At 40.6% G+C, this 22,154-nt stretch overlaps 1 protein-coding gene across 8 annotated transcripts in view; it reads left to right on the top strand.

The window, feature by feature from the left end:
* The window catches only part of NCKIPSD (NCK interacting protein with SH3 domain), a 148,444-nt gene that overhangs the window by 27,531 nt on the left and 98,759 nt on the right, over window positions 1-22,154 (top strand). For 2 of the 8 annotated variants that reach the window (XM_058170184.1, XM_058170192.1), the window contains exon 1: window positions 905-1,194. The exons of 2 other annotated variants lie outside the window; for them this stretch is intronic. In XM_058170184.1, coding sequence (XP_058026167.1) covers window positions 1,024-1,194 — 171 coding nt within the window. In that variant the 5' untranslated portion in view covers window positions 905-1,023. 4 more of the 8 variants (XM_058170191.1, XM_058170189.1, XM_058170185.1 and 1 more) reach the window with 4 other exon arrangements.

Below are 22,154 nucleotides of genomic sequence, written 5' to 3'. Positions count from 1 at the left end.
ATTGTATACATATATGCAAGGGATACAATTTGTGGGGCTGCCACAGAGAGAGGGTCAAGCTGTTTTCCAAAGCACCTGAAGGCCAGACAAGGAATAATGGATGGAAACTGACCAAGGAGAGATTCAACCTAGAAATGAGGAGGAACTTTCTGATAGTGAGAACTATCAACCAATGAAACAGTTTGCCTTTATGTATGTATGTATGTATGTATGTATGTATGTATGTATGTATGTATGTATGTATTTATTTTGTAGAGTACATATTAGATAATATATATATAAGCATGAATTGTACACATAAAATGAATGAAATTAAAGGGAACATTAGGACAGGGATGGTAGGCACGCTGGTGCGCTTATGTGTGCCCCTTACAGACCTCTTAGGAATGGGGTGAGGTCAACAGTAGACAATCTTAGCTTAAAAACTTCAGAAGTTGTGGGAGTTTCATCATTTGAGACTTTCAAGAAAAGATTGGACTGCCATTTGTCAGAAATGGTGTAGGGTCTCCTGCTTGAGGGGGGGGGGTTGGACTAGATGACCTATAAAGTCCCTTCCAACTCTGTTAATCTGTATCCCGCCCTTGTGAATTGCACTTTGTACAACTGTAAATAGTACTGCCGTTTACATGCTCGAACCCAGAACCTTCCCTAAGCTAAAGACCTCGCGAACCAAAGACGATTTGCACGTGTGGGGAATGCAGCTTGGCCAAAAGCCGAGTTGCATGCGGGATTTCCACGGGCCTCAGATTCGTTTCCGCCGGGACAGAAAGTTTCAATCGGCCGCGCTTCTTGCAGAACGGCGCCACGGCAGATGGCGCCACAGCACCGCGGTAGGGAAGGGGGCGAGGCTGCGTCCGGGCGCCACGAGAGGCTGACGCAGGCCCGGGATAGGGGCGGAGCGCTTAGAGCGGCGTTTACAGCAGGAGCCGCCGGCGCCGCCACTTGGTTGGAGGGGTCTCCGACCGGAGTTTTGCCGGCTAGTTTTCTTCTTCGCCGGCCCGCCTCCGTCCCCTTTCCAGCGCCATGTACCGGGCCCTGTATGGCTTCCGGTCGGCCGAGCCTAACTCTCTGGCCTTCGCCGTTGGCGAGACCTTCCTGCTGCTGGAGCGGAGCAACCAGCACTGGTGGCTGGTGACCCGGGCGGGCTCCGGGGAGACAGGCTACGTGCCGGCCTCTTACCTGCAGCGCCTACAGGTCAGGCAGGGGGCAAAGGACGGGCGAGGGCAGCAGCGGGGTCGGTGGTGACCGGCGTGGCCGAGGATAGACTTGGAGGGTTCTGCTGCTTTTCTGGAGGTGGCAACCGCGCGCCTCTAAGAAGCGCGGGGTTTAAGTGCCCGCAGGTCCGAGGCCAAGGCTCGGTGCCGGTGCTGCGCCGTGCTGGGACCTGCCTGAAGATCGGCCAGGCTGGAGGGGTTTGCTTCAGCCATCGGTTTGTTTTTTTTTAATTTAAAAAAAAAAATCCTGTTCCGAGAGAGCGGCTCTGTGTATGGAAAACGGAACTAAGCCTGGTCATCAATCATCATTGCACATTTCCATATCCATGTAAGGTACGGCTAGTAGCCTAGGCAATGGCATAGGTAGGTACTCTATTGGTGTGGCTGACACAGATGGTGGACAAGATCTTGTGGAACTTTTCACCTAGATGCGAGAAATACAAGGACCTTAGGCATTTGCCCATCTTACAGGTGCATCTTCCGAAAGTCAGACAAAGTCAGACATGCTAACCTAGAAAATGGTTCACCTCCATGTGAAGCCACACAATGTGTGTGCACTGTTTGGAGGTGTTTTGAACAGGAACAGGCCTTTTTCAGGGGAGATCAATTGCTTGTATTATTTATTTGCACTCAGTGGAGGCTCAAGTAACAAGGAGGCGCAAAGGTGATTTTGAGAGAGAGGGAGAGAGAGACTGTTTTATATTCCGCTTCGTTGGGAAGGAAAATCTGCAATGCTTCTTTGCTACTGATGCTCTGACTGTTACAGATTTTCTGAGGTTGTATTATTGTTCTTGGAATGCACTTTTTCCCATATATGTTTTCCTGGAACAATGAGCTTCTTTGTAGGTTAAGCAAATATGTTAAACTGTAACAAATATTTTGTAGAGGATGTTGCACGGCCTTATTTTGATAACTGCATTGGTATCGAAAAGAAGTAGAGGGAGATGGGAACATCTAGTCCTTTCTACAAACTTTAATGAGAGATAAAACTTGATGAAATTTTTGTGATAGTGCTGGGCATATAAAGAAAAAGTGAATTTAACAGAGAACAGATTAATTTTGATTATATGCCATCAAGTTATCGACTTCTAGCGACCACACAGATTTCCTCCACCTGGTATTTCAGGTCTCCTAATTGTGCACTGATTGCAATTGTGAGTCTATCCATTTTCTTGCTCATCTTCCTTCTCTTTTCTTCTGCCTTACTCAGCTTTAGAGAATTAGGTCTTTGCGTAATGTGTCCAAAATAGGATAATTCAAGCCTGATTCTGGATTGGTTTGTTCAATGATCCATTTGTTTGTTTTTCTTGCCTGTCCATAATTTTCTCCAACACCATAGTTGACATGTGTCAACCTTCTTCCAATCCTTCATTTTTAAAGTCTTAACTTTTGAGCTAGTAGAGTGTGACAGGGAATACTGTGACTTGCATGATTCTGAATTTTTTAGGGATAGACGCATCATTTGGCATTTGAATATCTCTTCCAAGGCCTTCATAGCTGCTGTTCCAAGTGCTAGTCTGTAGTGTATTTCTTGACTCCTTGTTCCTTTATTGTAGATGGTTGATCCTAAAAGGCAAAAGTTATCCACTACTTTGATATCTTCATTGTCAGTTCTGTGTTTTCTACCTATTGTCCTTATTTTCTTCATATTTAATTTCATCCCATGTTTTCACTGTGTTCTTTGACTTTTAGAATATTGAATAAAGAAAGAGAGATCATGTTGTGGTGTCGAATTTCTTCACCACTCAACAGTCAATTTTTTTTTTTGCCATGTTCTGGCCACACTGTGGCTTCCTGAGGTGTACATAAGTTTCTCATGAGGACAATGAGATCTTTGGGATACTCATTTTTCTGAGCACTTTCCGCAGCTTGAAGTGGTTGATATAATTAAAGGCTTTTCTATAATCAATGAAGCACACACTGGTTTCTTTTTGGTGTTCTTTGGCTTTCTCAATTATCCAGCGTATATCAGCAGTGTTCCCCTGCCTTTTCTAAAGCCAGCTTGTACATCTGGCATCTCTTTTTCCATGGAGGGCTCTAATCTGCAGTGGATGATCCTAAGCATTATTTTGCTGGCATGTGAAATTAAGGATATAGGTCTTACTCCAACATTTCACTGCACAGGGGGAATCAAAGAGATATTAATTTTAATGTTATAAAGTTGAATTTACATATGGGTAAAACCAAACCAAATATTATTTATTTATGCTGCTTACTACCAAAATGTCTTGGTGATCTGCAAAAAAATGAAAGATGGCATAACTTCTCATTTACTCCTGATATATTCAAAAATGTAAAGCTTGTAATGGTTTCCCATCACTAATTTACAGCATATTATAACTCCACTGTAAATCTTACACAACTTTTTGCCATGGGGAAAATCCATGTAGCACACTGAAGCAGAAGGTATATTGTCACGGGTAAAATGGGGGGGGGCAACATTGTGAGTTGTGGGATAAGAGAAGGATCTATCTTGCAATTATTCTCAGATATTATCTTTTTTTTATTGAAAAAGTTTAAAAAAAAAACAAAGACATTTTCGCCCCTTTTTTTCCCCCTCCCTCCCAGAAAACCCCCTTCCCCCCTCCCTTCCCCCCCCCCCCCCCCCGCTTCCCGGGTCAATCACAAGGTATTGTTATACATAAACCAAACATAGAATAAATTTTTTCCCTTCCAATCCAATTAACCTCATCCAAAGCTTTTCATCTCCCAACCCCCTCCCCATTAAATAAAATAACTTTCTAATTATTCAAAGGCAATCTGATATTTCTTAATTCTCAGATATTATCTTGATTGATAGGCCCCACAAAGGGAGAACTTGAATGTTGTCTTCATTACTTGATTATGTTTCTGTATGTACATGCCTACGTATATATGTGTGTCCACGTGTACCAATAATTTGGCATTTTTCTGAGGAAGTTTTTTGAAGCAGCCGTTTTGCATCTGTGGAAATAGTGCAATGTAATAAATGCATAGGAGAGCCGCTTTGGCTGTAGCAAGTCTATTTCTCCGATGTAAAATATAATAGAAAGAGGCTAATAACAGGCCTGCTCAACTGTTGATGAGGGGGCCAATCGGCTAAGCGTGAACAAATGTTGTAACAATAGTGGCAGTAATTATAGCCAAGTCAGACAAGTTTGCAATTACAGAAAGTGAAATAACAGATTGCTTCAGCCCAAATAGGAATTGGAGTGATGAGTGATAACACCCTCTTTGCTAATGTGAGGGTATATTTAGTAAAGGAAGTCCTAAAGAGAGCATAAACATGGAAATGAGGTTCTCCTTTGCATCAGGCACCCTTTGGGCTAAAGTGTTTTGTCCTATTGCTGCAAATTGGACATGCTTCTTCTGGGTTTGAGGGGTCTTAATGGAAGAGCACAGTTTGCCTTTAGGCAGGTGGTCCTCCTCCCCCACAAACAAGAGGCAGTTTCCGTGTCAGGCTACAACGAGGAGCAACTCTTCTCTCTGCTCTAGTGCTGATCCAGTTCACTGCCTCCCACATAGCAGATGTTTGAGAAAGGAAAATCATTCATGCATGGGCAAACTACATGACGAGCATCACTGTCAGTTTAGCCTTAAGTTATGTGTTGAATTTATATTTACCGACAAAGAAATAAAGGGAGACTTAAGTTATGTAAACAACTGTTCTTGTTTTGCCGTTCATGTAAATGAATATGAATGAGAAGAGAAAGCAAGGTAAGATTGTGCATTATGCCCCTCAGTATTCTCTGATTTTTTAAGAGCCCCTAATTCAATAGTAGTAGAGTATTAGTTTGGAAAACTGAAGAGCAAAGAGAACTATGCACTATCCTGCTGGTTAAATTGTACAATACAGCGTCTACATATTTTGCCTAGAAAGAAAAAGTGTTGCCTGTTTTCTGAAAGAAAATTTAGCCTTTGCTCCCAATTACCCCCACCTCCACCCCCCATCCCCCACTTTTTTTGGTTATTCCTTGAACCTTTCTAAATTTATTGCTGAGGCCAATATTAGTTTCTTGCAATTTTGAAGCTGGAATAATCAGAAAACTGATCCAAAGCAAGGACTGAGCAACTTACATCAACTCAAAAGCTATACTTGGTGGGTAGCCCTTGGCCCATTTTGGGATTTCAACAGTTTTAACCAGTGTGAAGCTTTAAAAAATAGGTTTGCCCCTTAAAATCCCAAGCCCCTCACCAGTGCAAAAAAATAAAAATATATATCTAAAGTTTTATATGTACATAACATTTCATTCTGCCTAGAACTACACTAATCTGGAAATTTCTTAGTCTACGCTTATTCCATTTTGGATGACAATTTATCCTAGAAATGAGCTTGTGTAGCTTTTCCTCAGAAAAAATATTCCTAAAAGTTGGCAATTTTCTTCGCTCTGTTATCTTCAAGTATTGAATTCTAGAGCTTTGCTTCAGGTATATTCTTAGTAGTTCCCCATCCCCATTTTAATACTATCTGCCATAGTTGACAGCTTTTGCATAGGATGGAGGTGCCATCCCCAAACCTATGCATATCTTTGGAGTTTATTTATATTTAGTCTAGAATACATTTTATAACAACTACTGGTTTTAACCACTTATTGACCATCTTGTAAAGTTGGACTTAGGTATCTCGCCAAATTGCTTCATTTAAATATTGTAAATAGTAATGCATCACATTTAAGAATTCTTTTGGTCTGAGCCATACAATTAGATGTCTAGAAGGCAGCTATGACCATGGGAGGTTTAACTACCCTTAAAATTACATCTTGCTCAATATAGTTCAGTCTGGTTATGATTGCACATACATTACATATATAATTATTAAGCTGCTGTATATTATCATGTCCAAATTAAAACTTCAATTGCCACAATATGCTTCAACTATTATTAGGTTCCCCTTTTATGCTTTTAATTACACTGGATGTCATTCATTTTGGGGTGTAATTTAAGACATAATGATAGTCCTAAACATAATCCTTAGTTTGTCTTGCTCTCTGTAAATCTGAATGCTCCTCAAGATTTGCTGATAACATTTCAAGGTTTTCAAAACAGTGATTGATGGAAATGTAGGAGAATATAGGGCAACCATTAGAACACAGCTTAGCCTGGAAAAACAGAAAAACATGAGAAGGAACATTGCCGGACCTTGATTTTCTTTGCCATATGAGGAAGGAAGGGAAAATTCTGTTAGGCGTTCAAGAATCGTTGATTATAATCTATATTAATAGAATTCTGTTTTTTTCTAGTGGAGACTATTTCCTCTCCGGATCTACCTTAGGTTTATTTTAACTTTTAGGTTTCTATTTTCTCTACTGGTATCATGGTAGTTGCTTGAAGAATGTTCTCTTTCGTTATGCTTTCATTTCTGGTTTTTATTGGCTTTGTGTTACTTATTAGCATGCTTTCTTTTCTTCTTCACATTTTGTTTGTAGTTATTGTTGTGTGGAGTCGCCTCTGCAGAGATGTGTAAAATGTTTTGAATGCAAAGCATTTGGGGCTAGAAATTTCCTGTTTCGAACTAAAAATTGCTGCTTTGACTTCATAGGAAGTGTCCTGATTTTGTGGTAATCTCAGAACATTCCTTTTTTTCACATTTGAAGTGGAGGCCTTTTGAATGTGGAACTCTTCCAGAACAGATTGGGTGGTTTTACATTTCCGTAAGACAGGCAAAAACATGATAATTTTAAAATAGAAAAATAAATAAAATATGGACACTCTGAAAAAAAGGCCATTACTGTATATTGTATGTTTAGAGCTCATTTATCATCAACTCAGAGAAACAAAAGATAAAGTTATGTAAGCATGGAATTTTGTATGGACACCAAATCTAGTACTACAGAGGTAAATTTAAAAAATATAGATTCTATAGATTTAAGGCCCTTGTGAAAAATGCACAATTGGACTTTTTAGAATTACTGTAAGTAATGATGAGCACTTTTGTCACTGTATTTAATTGATAAGAAATAGAAAAATAATAGCCTTCTGGTGAGGAGAGTAATTTTAAAAAATTCTGCTTTACTATCCTTGACAGCATTTGTGCCAAACTCAATGAAGGAAGATTACCTATAATCAAAGGGTTGGTTGGAATTTATCCAATAAGCATACAGAATAATGATATTTTGATTCCTTTCCCCGTACCCCTCCAGACTTAAGCTCCTCTCTTTGAAAATTTATTAAAAATCAAATGTTCTGGTTATTTAAAAGATAATCTAATGATATAAGCTACAGCCAGTATAGGTAGAAATTATGGAACTTGAAGTTCAAAACATTTGGTAGGCCACAGTTTAAAACTAAGCTTTTGCTTTTTGACCTTGGGAAAGTTTTATCGTAACATGCTGTAGTTATTCGGAACTTATTTTGATGAACATGACATCTGGTGAATAGTTTTATAATTTTAGACTTATTTAACGTATGGCATATCATACATGGACTAGCAATATATGTTAACATTTCATCTAGATTGGTAAAACACAATAAAATATATATGTTAAAAAGATCTATGTTCAAATACCAGCATCTAGGCAATCTAACCATTAAAGCACAACATCATATTATATATATATATATATATATATATATATATATATATATATATATAGGTCTTTGGTTGTTCGGGTTTTCTCCCGTGTAAGATTGGAAGTGTCTTGGCGACGTTTCGACGAAGTCTCATTCGTCATCTTCAGGCTTCAGCTTCGTGCTTCTGGGAGCAATGTGTGATCGCAGCTGTTTCTTCCTTTTAACTGCTAGTGGGGGTTTGAACTGATTGGGTGGGAGCTTGGCTGTGCTCTGATTGGATGGGGGTTTTTTGTTTTTTTTTGTGCTCTGATTGGCTGGGGGTGTGTCGTGTGTTGGTGGGGGCTTGGTTGTGCTCAGTCTAGTCTGTGCTGCAGGGGGATTTGAGCTGGTGAGCTGCATAGCTGTTGTTTGGCTTTGTGGTCGTGCTACATCTTCATAGTGGGTGTCAGTCTGCTGCATGAATGGATTGGATGGGTTTGAAATGGCTAATGTTGCAGCTGCGGTCTGGCTTCTGGTCCTTGGTCGTGCTTCATGATCAGTGTGGGTTTGGGTCTGCTTTCTGGGTGGATGTGTGGTGGTGACATCCTGTGTGGACCTTGTGAGTGTGGGTCTGATGTCATTCCTCGTGTTAGGGACTCGTTTGTCAATAAGGCGGGTTTCAAATGGCTGGTAGGCGGAGGTGTCATCTCGTTTGTTCATGCTGTGTGGGCGTTTTCTATCTCAATGGCTTCTCTGATTATTCTGTTGTTAAAGTGTTCAGTTTTGGCGATAGTTCTGGTCTTTTAAAGTCAATATCATGTCCTGTGACTTTAAAGTGTTGGACCAGGAAGAAGTTGGTTCCTCTTTTTGAATGAGTTCTTGTGTTCTTCAATCGTGCACTTATTCTTCTGTTGGTTTGTCCAATGTATGTGGTGGGGCAGGCGGTGCATGGGATTTCATATACTCCTTGATTTTCTAACTCAATTTTGTCTTTGGGGTTTCTTAGGATGGTGGATATTTTTCTGTTTGTGCAGAATGCTGTCTTGATGTTGTGTTTGTGGAGGATCTTGCTGATTCTGTCTGTGGTGCCTTTTATATATGGGAGGAGGGCTGTGCCGTTTTCTTGTTCTCTGTCTTGGATTTTAGTGGGGGGTTCTTTTTGGATTAGCTTGGTAATCTTATTTGTTTGGAATCCATTGGATGTTAGTACGTTAGTGAGAGTGTCTAGTTCGGGTTTTAGGTGTTGTTCATCAGCTAAGCATTTTGTTCTGGAGATGAGTGTCTTGGCTACGGAGTTGATCTGTGCTGGGTGGTGGTGTGAGAGTGCGTGCAGATAGCGGTTTGTGTGTGTTTTCTTCTGGTAGATGGTGTGTCCTAGGGAGACAAACAAGTAGAAGGAGCACCCATGGGATCACCCCTCTCACCTGTCATTGCCAATCTCTACATGGAACACTTTGAAACCCAAGCACTAGAAAAATCTGATCACAAACCCAAACTCTGGCTCAGATATGTAGACGACACCTTCATAATCTGGCCACACGGGAAAGAAAAACTTGACAACTTCCTCACACACCTCAATAGCCTACACCCCAAAATACAGTTCACCATGGAAACAGAAGTTAATAACCAACTTCCCTTCCTGGATGTCTTAGTCTACAGAAAACCCAATGGCTCCCTAGGACACACCATCTACCAGAAGAAAACACACACAAACCGCTATCTGCACGCACTCTCACACCACCACCCAGCACAGATCAACTCCGTAGCCAAGACACTCATCTCCAGAACAAAATGCTTAGCTGATGAACAACACCTAAAACCCGAACTAGACACTCTCACTAACGTACTAACATCCAATGGATTCCAAACAAATAAGATTACCAAGCTAATCCAAAAAGAACCCCCCACTAAAATCCAAGACAGAGAACAAGAAAACGGCACAGCCCTCCTCCCATATATAAAAGGCACCACAGACAGAATCAGCAAGATCCTCCACAAACACAACATCAAGACAGCATTCTGCACAAACAGAAAAATATCCACCATCCTAAGAAACCCCAAAGACAAAATTGAGTTAGAAAATCAAGGAGTATATGAAATCCCATGCACCGCCTGCCCCACCACATACATTGGACAAACCAACAGAAGAATAAGTGCACGCATTGAAGAACACAAGAACTCATTCAAAAGAGGAACCAACTTCTTCCCTGGTCCAACACTTTAAAGTCACAGGACATGATATTGACTTTAAAAGACCAGAACTATCGCCAAAACTGAACACTTTAACAACAGAATAATCAGAGAAGCCATTGAGATAGAAAACGCCCACACAGCATGAACAAGCGAGATGACACCTCCGCCTACCAGCCATTTGGAAACCCGCCCTTATTGACAAACGAGTCCCTAACACGAGGAATGACACCAGACCCACACTCACAAGGTCCACACAGGATGTCACCACCGCACATCCACCCAGAAAGCAGACCCAAACCCACACTGATCATGAAGCACGACCAAGGACCAGAAGCCAGACCGCAGCTGCAACATTAGCCATTTCAAACCCCTCCAATCCATTCATGCAGCAGACTGACACCCACTATGAAGATGTAGCATGACCACAAAGCCAAACAACAGCTATGCAGCTCACCAGCTCAAATCCCCCTGCAGCACAGACTAGACTGAGCACAACCAAGCCCCCACCAACACAGGACACACCCCCAGCCAATCAGAGCACAGAAAAAAACCCCATCCAATCAGAGCACAGCCAAGCTCCCACCCAATCAGAGCACAGCCAAGCTCCCACCCAATCAGTTCAAACCCCCACTAGCAGTTAAAAGGAAGAAACAGCTGCGATCACACATTGCTCCCAGAAGCACGAAGCTGAAGCCTGAAGATGACGAATGAGACTTCGTCGAAACGTCGCCAAGACACTTCCAATCTTACACGGGAGAAAACCCGAACAACCAAAGACCTATATACAAACACCCGTGAAAACCTCAGAAAACAAATATATATATATATATATATATATATATATATATATATATATATATATAAAAACAAAAACAGGTACAGGACCATATATGCCGTCAGCTTACAGCTAGTCAGGACCTGACCTACAGTTGGACGTGGGACTCCGCAGTCACACTGAGAGGAGGATATTATTCCCCATTTATACAAAGAGTCCCGGCAGACACCGTATGAGGTGTGAATCCTAGTCAAGATTGTCCATTCTAATGTGGTAGTTCAAAGCCCAGCACTGTTTTTGTGGGGTCATTTATATGTCTTCCTGTGTCTGGGCATTCAGTGACCCATTTGGCTTTCCATTGGGAATTAATGTTAAAGTTGTTAGGCAGACGTTGTGCAAGTGCCGGGGGGGGGGCACTTCTTGGATTTAATTCTTCCAGCTGATAAATGAGGAAGGTTGGCATGCACCAGTAGAAGTTCATAATTTTTCTTACTAGTCTCTTACTAGTAAGTAAAGAGATTACTACTAGTAATCTCTTACTAGTGCATCTTGCCTTCATAAAGCTGGTGGCGCAGAACAGGAAGCCAGCTAGTTGGTGTGGTTTTAATACATACACTTATAATCCTCATGGTGTCATTGAGTCTGGCGTCTAACTTACTAATATGGCAGCTGCTAAGCCATACAGGAGCACAGTATTCTGCTGCAGGGTAGACCAACCCTAGTGCTGTTGACCTGAGGGTTGCAGATGAAGCTTCCCATTTAGTTTCATAATTTCTGTAGTACATTGTTTATAGTATGCTGCCCTATTCTCTAAGTGTATCTTGTAGGAGAGAATCTAGTCCAATGTTATTCCAGTTATTAGATAGGATCCTAGGGAACATAATTTTGGAAATAGTGCATAGGAAAAAGGATGTGCTAAGTAAACAGTTTCAAGGCATCATTTATTTTTAAGTTCCAAGTAAAAAAGAAAGAAGTGTATCTTAAAATTAGTCTAGATTTTGATGTAACATCATATTTGTTTTTAGCTTTCTTTTCCTATCAAGCTTGAATACATTTCTTATCCGTTTTCCTGTAGACAGAAGATGACCTTCCAGAAGATTAGTCTCTAAACAATTTTCTATTTTTTATTTTTTAAAATAAATTTGTTATTAAACAAATAAAAGTAATGCAAATTAATAAAAAGCAAAAGCAATAAAGAAAAGCAAAAGTGCAAAAAGAAAGACTGGGGAAAAAATAGAAACTTCCAATTTCCTTTGTAATTATCAGTACCTTTACAAAATTCTCTATTATACTATGATTACAAAAATCCCCCTTACATTTTTATTATCCCATTTTTTTCTAATCATAAAAACCACAAATTATAAGTGCACTTTTTCTGTTTTATGAAAAAAGCGTATAAGGATTTTCTAGTCAACTTTAAATATTATTTTTCCCTAATCAGAGGTTAATTTCAATAGTTGGAAGGGTGGAATATAAATTTAATAAATAAATATCTTCAATCACCATTCTGTTCTAGACAGTGTTGAATCTTTCCACTTGTCATCATGCAATGGTCTTGCTGCAGTTGTCATTTATAAAAACAAAGTTCCATGACTTTCTTCTAGTTGCTTGTCCATTACACCCAAAAGAAAAGTCTCTGGTTTCAGTTGCACTTTAACCCTTTAAAATCTTTTGAATTAATGCACATATTGTATTTAAAATGTTTTGGCTTTTGCATGCCCACCAAAAATGATAAAATGTCCCTCAAAGTATCTTTATACATTGTAGACAATTTCTCTGATGAAAAATACAAATGATACATCATCTTATAAAATTCCTTTGAAGGCTACAACATAATGTAAATTTCAATCCTTTCAGCCACATATTTCCTCATTGGTCCTTTTGTATATGGGTAGCAAAATTTTTAGCCCATTTTATTATGCATTCTTTCAATTCTTATTCAGTCTCATATTTTAGCAAAATTTTGTACTTTTTAACAATAACATGTTCATCAAAAAAAAAATCATTAGTACATACTTCAAATTCAGTCGTGTTTCTTTCAAAATCATAAAACATTTCATCCACGTTAGATCTTTTGGTTAATCATACATAAGAAAACTTTTAACCAGGATAACTTTCTGTTATCAAACCTTTTCTTGGTTTCATTTAACAAGCACTTGAGAAAATTCTAGTATCTCTTGGTAGACCAACGGTTTAGATTTACTCACTTCTCGTCTATTAAATTCTTCTTGTACTGAAAGCCATAAAGGTTATTTTGTGGCAAACCCTGAGTTTATATTTGTTTCATGTTCTAAGAACAGCCTGTTTAACAATGATTTTTAGAGTCTACATTCATTCTTACTTTATCATACCATAGACATCCATACCATCCAAATCTCAAGTCATTAATGTCTATATCCAATAACCCAGTGGTGAAATGTAAAATTTGTTACTACCGCTTCTGTGGGCGTGGCTTGGGGGGGTAATGTGACTTGGTGGGCGCGGCCAACTTTTTTTTTTTACTTTTAAAAGCATTTTTCTATAATCTCTTTGGTCGAAGAGGTTGTATAAAATGCTTTTAAAAGGCTCTGACCTTCCCAGCTAAGCTGCGCGATCATCAGAGGGTTTTTTTTAACTTTTAAAAGCATTTTTTCTGCCGAAGAAAAAATGCTTTTAAAAGTAAAAAAAAAAAAACTCTGATGATCGCGCGACTCAGTTAGGCATGGGGAGAGGGTGCAGGGATTTTTGTACCGATTCTCCAAACCACCTGCCGCCATCACTACTGGATCGGACGATCCAGTCTGAACCAGGAGCATTTCATCCCTGCAATAACCTCTTCTACTTCTTAACATTACTCATTCTTCATCCAAACTATCCAGCATGCAACAAAATATATTGGTAAGTCCAATCCTCTTCATTTCTTCATATCTTTCCTTGCCATATAAATTTAGATATGTCATTCTGCGATTGTTTAAATGGTACATCAGCTGTTAAAACAGGTATTATCTAAAACAAAAATAACGTTCTGGGTAAAACATTCATCTTAATCACAGAAATTCTCCCCAGTAATGACAATTATATTTCATCCCATCTTGACATAACTTTTTAAAACTTCATCTATAACTCTTTTTTTTTTCCTGAATGAAATATCTAGTATTGTGTTTTAAAGGGAGAGCTCTCTTGGAAGCTAACGTAATGCATTTTCAAGTAATTAGTTGTGCTTCTATGACTAGATCCCCTCTAATTTGAAGAAATTAATATACTGTAATTGATCTTCAGTATAGAAGGGAACCTAATGATATGAAGTTCAAGCTCCAGAAACGCAATCATTCTGATTTATTTTATATTAACATATGGTTTAATCCTTTAACAATTAACAAGACCTAACGGATGTACTTGGTTAATTTAGTCATGGCTATCTACCCTACCATCCAGAAAATATTGCAAAGAATATATTTCAATAAGTACTTTCAGTGCAATGTTAATCATCACATTCTTTGTTTTATGAAAATTGTCTTCAAGGACATGTGAAATTAACTTTAAATCAATACAGGATGCATTTGTTAAAAAAATACCTAACAGAACTGAAATTTGCAATCAGCTGAAATTTGACATTGTTTTCTTGAATGGCATTCCCTTCAACTTTTAAAACTCCAGCTGCTGTAATGTTATGTTAATTATAGTAAATAAATATACTGCACATTGAGAGAAGCCTCTTAAATGTGTTTTTGTTGGTGCATCAAGTTTGATTGTAGGCCCTGTTTTTGGAAAATGGAAAAGCTTGGGGGCAGACAGTTGATATGTCAAAATCAAAATTATAATTTGGAAACAGCTGTGAATTGCGCAAGTGGAGTAGGCTAGAATTAAACTTAATATCTCTGTTAGTACTGAAAAATAGCATATTCTTCTGTCTCTGCCCACAGCCAGGAGTTCGACCCTAATGGGACTCGACATTTACTAAGCCTTCCATCCTTCCATGGTCAGTAAAATGAGGTTCCAGATTAGGGGTGGGCAATATGCTGACATAGTAAACTACCCAGAGAGTACTGTAGAGCACTGTGGAGCAGTATACAAGTCTAAGTGCTATTGCTGTTTTTCCATGAGCTTTTCCAGTCTGAAATGAAAGAGGTAGGGACAAAAAGTATTCTGTTTTAGTATGAGGCAAGACTCTTCTTTTCCTTGGATTTTAATTGCCATATTTTTCACACTATAAGATGCACTCCTCCCACCAAAAAAATGGATGGAAATGTCTGTGTGTCTTATAGAATGAATATTGCGGCGGGGTGGTGGTGGTGGAGATACCACTGATCAGCTGTTCTAGGCAGTGGGGATCGATAGGCGGTGGTGAATAGGTGGCACAGAATGGGCAATCCCCACCACTGAGAACAGCTGATTGGTGGATTCCAGGATGTCAATCCAACTGCCAATCAGCTGCTCAATAGTGAATGCTCCAGGATTCCCTGGCCAAGGCAGCAGACACGGAGGAGATAGACTGTTTGCTGTTAGCTGCAAGGATGCTAGCCAGATGAATACTGGGTGGATGCTAGGAGGCAGAGGCAGATTCCCCCCCCCCTGTTTTCCTCCTCTAAAGCTAATGTGTGTCTTATAGGCCGGAGCATCTTATAGTGCGAAAAATGCGGTAATTCTTATCTGCTTCTTAGGATTGTCTCTTGTCCTTATAATATTTTGCGTTTTTAATTTTAAACCACACTGAAGTGGTGTTTCTGAAGCCAGTGTCTGACTTGATTTTGCTTATGGCAAAGAAGGAAGAGGAGGACTTTTCGACCCTTAAGAAAATGGGTCAGTCAGTGGGCACATAGCAATAGCGCTTAGACTTGTATACTGCTTTATAGTATTTTGCAGCGTACTCTAAGCGGTTTACAGAGTCAACATAACCTTGAGCCAATGGGGATCAAACTCCTGGCAGTGGACTGAGTTAACTTGTGATACTGAATTCTAACCACTGTACCACCCTAGCTCGTAAAGACAAGACTGAAAGAATTGCTTGAGTGTGCCTTCCCATTTTGGAGTTCCTCAACTACAACTTCTAGAACAACTTGTAACTGCATGTTAGGGGAAAATCCTGGGTACTGTTGGCCCAACACTTTGGAGGCCATTGGATTGGAAAGACTGGTTTGCGTTATGAGTAAGATAACCCGGAGTCACTTCATGTTGAAGTGATGACATCCCTATAGCACCAGCAAGCTAACCAGATATTTTAGATAGCCTGTGTGCTGTTGCGTTGCTCAGAATACCATATTCAGTGAATATGAATGTATCGTATTCAATAATTCAATATTAGCCAGTGGCAAAACACTGAAAGGTAGTTGAAATTGCTGTGCTCCCGGTGAGAACACAGTACTTTGCATCTAATATCAGTGACAGTGTCATGGGAGATAGAGTTTCCATCATAGGATAAAGAACATTAAATGTGCAACTAACAATGGAGTCAGACTCCAAGTAAAAGCCACATGTTGGAAGAGAAGCTGTCAAAAGCTGAATGTCCTGGTTGGAGTGATGTACTTAGACCACAATAGGCCAGTAGGCATTTCAAGTACTATCTATCGTTGCCTGCTGGTGCCATGTGCATTTAAACAGGGATTTCTAATGTACCTGCTGGTCTGTAGTTTCGTAGTTCCTCTTCCACTCTTAGCTTCAAGTAAAAAAAGGTGGACCATCTTTTGCCAATATATGCAACTATACAGTGCATCTATATGTCGCGGTGTATGCAAGCAGGAAAAAGCACAGTAAACCTTGGACTCTCGTTTCACCTTCTTTCCTTTTCCATTTGTTTGTTTTCTGCAACTATAATTAGGGCTAGTTATGTTTCATTTTGAAAAGCCACATTAGTAATTAAGTCTATCATATTTAAAATAACTATAGTTTATCTTCACTGCATTTCCAAGCCCAGATGAAACAGTAATATGTGGTTTACAGGAGTGCAAAATAATCTGAATGTCTTCTTCCTTAGTAAGAAGGAGAGTGAGCTTGTTGCAACTTGTTCTTGCTCATGCCTTTATAATTGACTATGGTTTAGTGTGATGATTGAACCACAGCATTATGATATAGCAGGGGATAGATACTAAGTCTAGTATCTATTAAGTCTAGTATCTAATGTATCTATCCATTAGGCCTTTGAGATCTATATATTTGTTTTTCAGGGCAAAATTGGGCACACTTATGTTTTGCTGTTGACATAGTTGCACTAGACATCTTAAGAAATTGTAGCATTATCTCGTTAAATACTGTGAGTTAAAATTAGCCAAATAAAGGGATTCGGTACCCTAGAATGATTGCTTTTCCTTAAACTGCTGTTCCTTTCAAGAGGGAAACCATTAGCAACTTTCCCCATGGGGCAGATGCCAGCTTCAGTAGGTCTGTTTTCATCCTTTCTATAGTTAAGGGAGGGAATAAATGCCTGCTTTTCTTCCAACACTGCTGATTTAGCCAAGAGCACCTTCCCACCCATTGTGATATACATCTTTAGAAATAGATAAAAATAGAGATGCACCTTTATTGTTATATCCTTCAACATAATAGTTGAGGTGAAAGAGTTGTATAAATACCATAAAATGAACTACAGCTCCTCCAGCTGTAGCAAAATTGCCAATGTTTAATGTTTAAAGCCAACTTTTTGTGCCTGAAGTATTAGCCAATATTTTGTAAACAGGATTTGATGTAACTGGTATTGGAAGGAACAGTGGAGCTAACAGGTGCTATTGCTGAGACTTTGAAGTGTGACCTTGGCTGTAGCATCTAGTTAATTGCCTGGAGTCATTGAACATGCTTCTAGTCCCCTTAGTGCAATGCAGATGTTGTGGTAGCCTAAAAACTTCACAAGTTCTGAATAAATGGAAGCGTGCCAATTGCTAGAAGTTCTCAGTGTGTGACAGTGCGACTTAAATAGATTGAGAACAGCAAAAAGATTGATGACTGATGGAAATTCCATTTTTAGGTACATAATTTCTTAAGAATTTTGATTATAATAGTAAAACACAATACAAATTAAACTTAAAAAAAGAGTAAAAGTTACAAGAAAAAGAAGAAAGAAAAAAGTAAGGATATAATAAGAATAATATATGCAGATAAGTGACTTCCAATCTTCATCACGAGTTGAAACAAATTTTGTGATTCTTCACCATTTCTAAGGTTACAAACACTTATCTCTTTATTCTATATTTTTCTTTATTCAATATTTGATCCTTTATCTAAAAACAAATCTATAAAGCTTAATCTTTTCAGTTCTGGTGTCAGGAAAAAATCCATAATGGTTGCTAGAAGTACTGTAACTACATTTTATTTTAACTTTGATCAAATTAACCAACTTAATATTCCTTCTTTCTCCATAGTGGTAGAGACAGCATCCAGGAATGGGTTGACCTTGCCTGCTTAGCTGATTGGATTGAGTCTGTCAGAGCTGTAAGGACACTCCTCTGTTGCTAGGACTCCCCCGCTTTTGACTCAGTCCCTCAGCTAGGACAGACTTGTCAAGAGTTTTTCCAGTCTTTGACAGGAATATTCCTGGATCTCTTTCTCCATCACAGACTTCAAATTCATGAGTGTTTCAACCAGCTGACTCCCGAACATTTGGTATCTGGGATCATCTCAGCTGTGAGGGCTTCAGCTCGAGAGTTGGGATCCTTGGCTGTCAGGGTACCTGGGAGGGTTCTGTCCCATGCAGCTAGCCCTATGATTGATCCTTGGAAGTAACAGGAGGCACTCCTTGATTGGTAGCGGAGCTTTCATGCTCCTGCCTTTGACAGCAAGGGAAGCCAGATAGTGGAGCTTTTGCGCTTCCACCCTGAGAGAGTCGGGCAGCCATTACAGAAGCTAGCAGAGCTTTTGCGCTCCTATCTTCGACAGCCAGGGAAGCCAGATAGCAGAGCTTTTGTGCTCCTGACCTGAGAGAGTCGGGCAGTCATTACAGGAGCTTGCACTCTGAGAAGAACTCTGTGCTGCTGCGCCTGACATTTTGAACCAGTCAGGAGTTGTTGCGCTCCGTTTAAACGGAACAGAGAGCTGTGTGGAGCATTTCTCCGGGGTTTCAAATGTGCAGGCGGATTGGCTCAGCAGAGCCTCCATTGACCACGTGGAGTGGCACCTGCACCTGTTCCTATTCTGGGAACTGATGGACCGCTTCATCTTCTGGTGGCAGATCTGTTTGCCACCCCAGACAATTCTCAGCAGTCAAGCTTTACACCAGGTTTCCAGCACCGGGGGCAGAGGGGACCAATGCTCTCCGCAGTCCATGGCTTCCGGGGCCTTCTCTCCTCTTCCCCTTATTCCAAGGGTGATAAGGTAGGTTCTGGTGGAGAAGGCAGAGGTCCTACTCCTGGCTCCCCACTGGCCCAAAAGTCCATGGTTTGCCGACCTCATAACCATATTGGTAGCTTGACCTTGGAGGATCCCTCCGAACAAGATCTACCTCAGCTAGAGGTCCTTGGTCCATCTGGAGCCTCAGTGGCTCCAACTGTCCGCCTGGTGCTTGAGCGGAACATTCTGAGGGGGGACAATTTTTCCTCCAGGGTCATCAAGATAATACAAGCCTCTAGGAGGCCTGCCACTGAACGCATATACAATGCCATTTGGAAGGCCTTTTGTATTTGGTGTGCCAGGGCAGATATTCCTCCCATAGATGTCACAGTAGCCCAGATCCTTGAGTTCTTCCAGGATGGACTAGATAAAGGGCTATTGCCCAATACCATTCAGAGGCAGGTGGAAGCCCTTTCCACAGTATTGGTGTGTGGGATGCTGGAGTCTCTTACACAGCATCTCATGGTCCGTGGATTCATCAGGGGCACAACCAACTTGTGTCCCCCGATAGTACATGGGGCCTGGTCAGGGTCTTGAACTCCCTCACCGGGGACCCTTACGAGCCGTTAAGATTGGCCACCTGCATTTCCTTATAAATAAGGTGGCATTCCTTGTGGCCATTGGTCAGGCGGGTGTTTGAACTGGCGGCCTTGTCAGAAAGGAAGGGCCTCTGGATTTTCCATCCAGATAGTGTAATTTTGTGGTTGGACCCCTCCTTTGTCCCTAAGGTGAACACCTGGTTTCCCAGGGCACAGGAACTGATATTGCCTAACTTCTGCCCTGACCCAGTCCACTCCTTGGAGAAGAGGTGGCACACCTTGGATGTAAGGAGGGCATATATGTTAAACGGAATTCCGATCTAAGGAAAACAGAGTCCCTCTTTCTTTCATTCCAGCCTGCCACGTTGGGGAACAAGGTCATTGCCCCCATCGCAATGTGGGGCAATGGCTAGATCCACCATTGCTAAGGCCTATGAACTGCAGGCCCTTCTGCAGCCTAGCCGAGTAACTACACACTTTACCCAGAGTGCGGCTACAACCATGGCATGGGCAATACAGGCCTCTATAGAGGAGGTCTGTCGAGCATTGACTTGGTCCTCTCCCACCCCTTTTATCAGGCATTATAAATTGGACATCATTGCCTCGGCGGAGGTGGCATTTGGAAGGTCAGTACTTCAACGTGTCCATACAGAGGACGGGACGTCGGACCAGACTGCAGTCCACTCATAGGAGAAGCCAGCTTTGGTATGTCCCATTCCAGGATGCTATCTCCACCACTATGGAGAAGGGGTGTTGGTCTTATCTGATACGTTTCTTCTCATTGAGTGGAGATAGCATCCAGCCCCACACTGAAGACTGTCTGGTCCTTGGTCCATCAGGTGAGGGTCTTAGAACAAGACATGTCGAGTCTGTCACTTTGTCTTCACCAAAAGCTGGGGAGCCCCTGCAACAAAGGCGTGTCCTTACAGCTCTGACAGACTCAGTCCAATTAGCTAAGGAGACGAGGTCAACCCATTCCTGAATGCTATCTCCACCCAATGAGAAGGAGCATATCAGGTAAGACCAACACCCCTTTTACTTCTGACAGTCTTAATCTAGTTCATTCAAACATTGTCGTAGGATTTGATTTCTCTTCATTTCTTCTTTGTCCCATCACATGGAAGCCTTATTGAAGGCTTTAACAAGCCTTCTTTGTAAACTCAATAGGAAAACATTTTCCAAGTCACAAACATTTATAATTTGCATTTGACTTTTGAATTTTAAAACATCAGCCAATTTCTTTTGTAGATCTAGTGAAGTATCCTTTTCTAAGTCATTATCTTGGCTTGTCAGTAGTAAATATATTGTTGATACTCTAACCTATCAGATAAAACTTATTCTACATCTGTCATTTTTTTCAATAACACCTTTTGGACATGACTATTGACATAGTTGGTACTGTGGCTACTAATTTTTCACTCCATTCTTCAAAACTCTCCTTCAGTATTCTCATTGTTATATTGTTCTCATTGTCATTTTGCATTTGATAGGCTTGCATAATATTTTACATTTGATTGGCAGACTAAAAACTAAATCTTTAGTCTTCTCTAGTGCCCAGTTTATAAATCATGAAATCACTTACAGTCATGGCCGAAAGTGTTGGCACCCCAGAATTTTTTCCAGAAAATCAAGTATTTCTCACAGAAAAGTATTGCAGTAATACATGTTTTGCTATACACATGTTTATTCCCTTTGTGTGTATTGGAACAAAACAAAAAAAGGGAGGAAAAAAAGCAAATTGGACATAATGTCACACAAAACTCCAAAAATGGGCTGGACAAAATTATTGGCACCCTTAACTTAATATTTGGTTGCACACCCTTTGGAAAAAATAACTGAAATCAGTCGCTTCCTATAACCGTCAATAAGCTTCTTACACCTCTCACCCGGAATTTTGGACCACTCTTTCTTTGCAAACCGCTCCAGGTCTCTTATTGGAAGGGCGCCTTTTCCCAACAGCAATTTTAAGATCTCTCCACAGGTGTTCAATGGGATTTAGATCTGGACTCATTGCTGGTCACTTCAGAACTGTCCAGCACTTTGTTGCCATCCATTTCTGGGTGCTTTTTGATGTATGTTTGGGGTCATTGTCCTGCTGGAAGACCCAAGATCTCGGACACAAACCCAGCTTTCTGACACTGGGCTCTACAGTGCGACCCAAAATCCTTTAGTAATCCTCAGATTTCTTGATGCCTTGTACACAGTCAAGGCACACAGTGCCAGAGGCAGCAAAACAACCCCAAAACATCATTGAACCTCCACCATATTTCACTGTAGGTACTGTGTTCTTTTCTTTGTAGGCCTCATTCCGTTTTTGGTAAACAGTAGAATGATGTGCTTTACCAAAAAGCTCTATCTTGGTCTCATCTGTCCACAAGACGTTTTCCCAGGAGGATTTTGGCTTACTCAAGTACATTTTGGCAAACTGTAGTCTTGCTTTTTTATGTCTCTGTGTTAGCAGTGGGGTCCTCCTGGGTCTCCTGCCATAGTGTTTCATTTCATTTACATGTTGACGGATAGTTCGTGCTGACACTGATGCTCCCTGAGCCTGCAGGACAGCTTGAATTTCTTTGGAACTTGTTTGGGGCTGCTTATCCACCATCCGGACTATCCTGCGTTGCAACCTTTCATCAATTTTTCTCTTCTGTCCACGCCCAGGGAGATTAGCTACAG

This window comes from Ahaetulla prasina, chromosome 2 (assembly GCF_028640845.1).
Source record: "Ahaetulla prasina isolate Xishuangbanna chromosome 2, ASM2864084v1, whole genome shotgun sequence".
NCBI lineage: Eukaryota > Metazoa > Chordata > Lepidosauria > Squamata > Colubridae > Ahaetulla > Ahaetulla prasina.
This window is presented reverse-complemented; position numbering and strand designations above follow the sequence as displayed.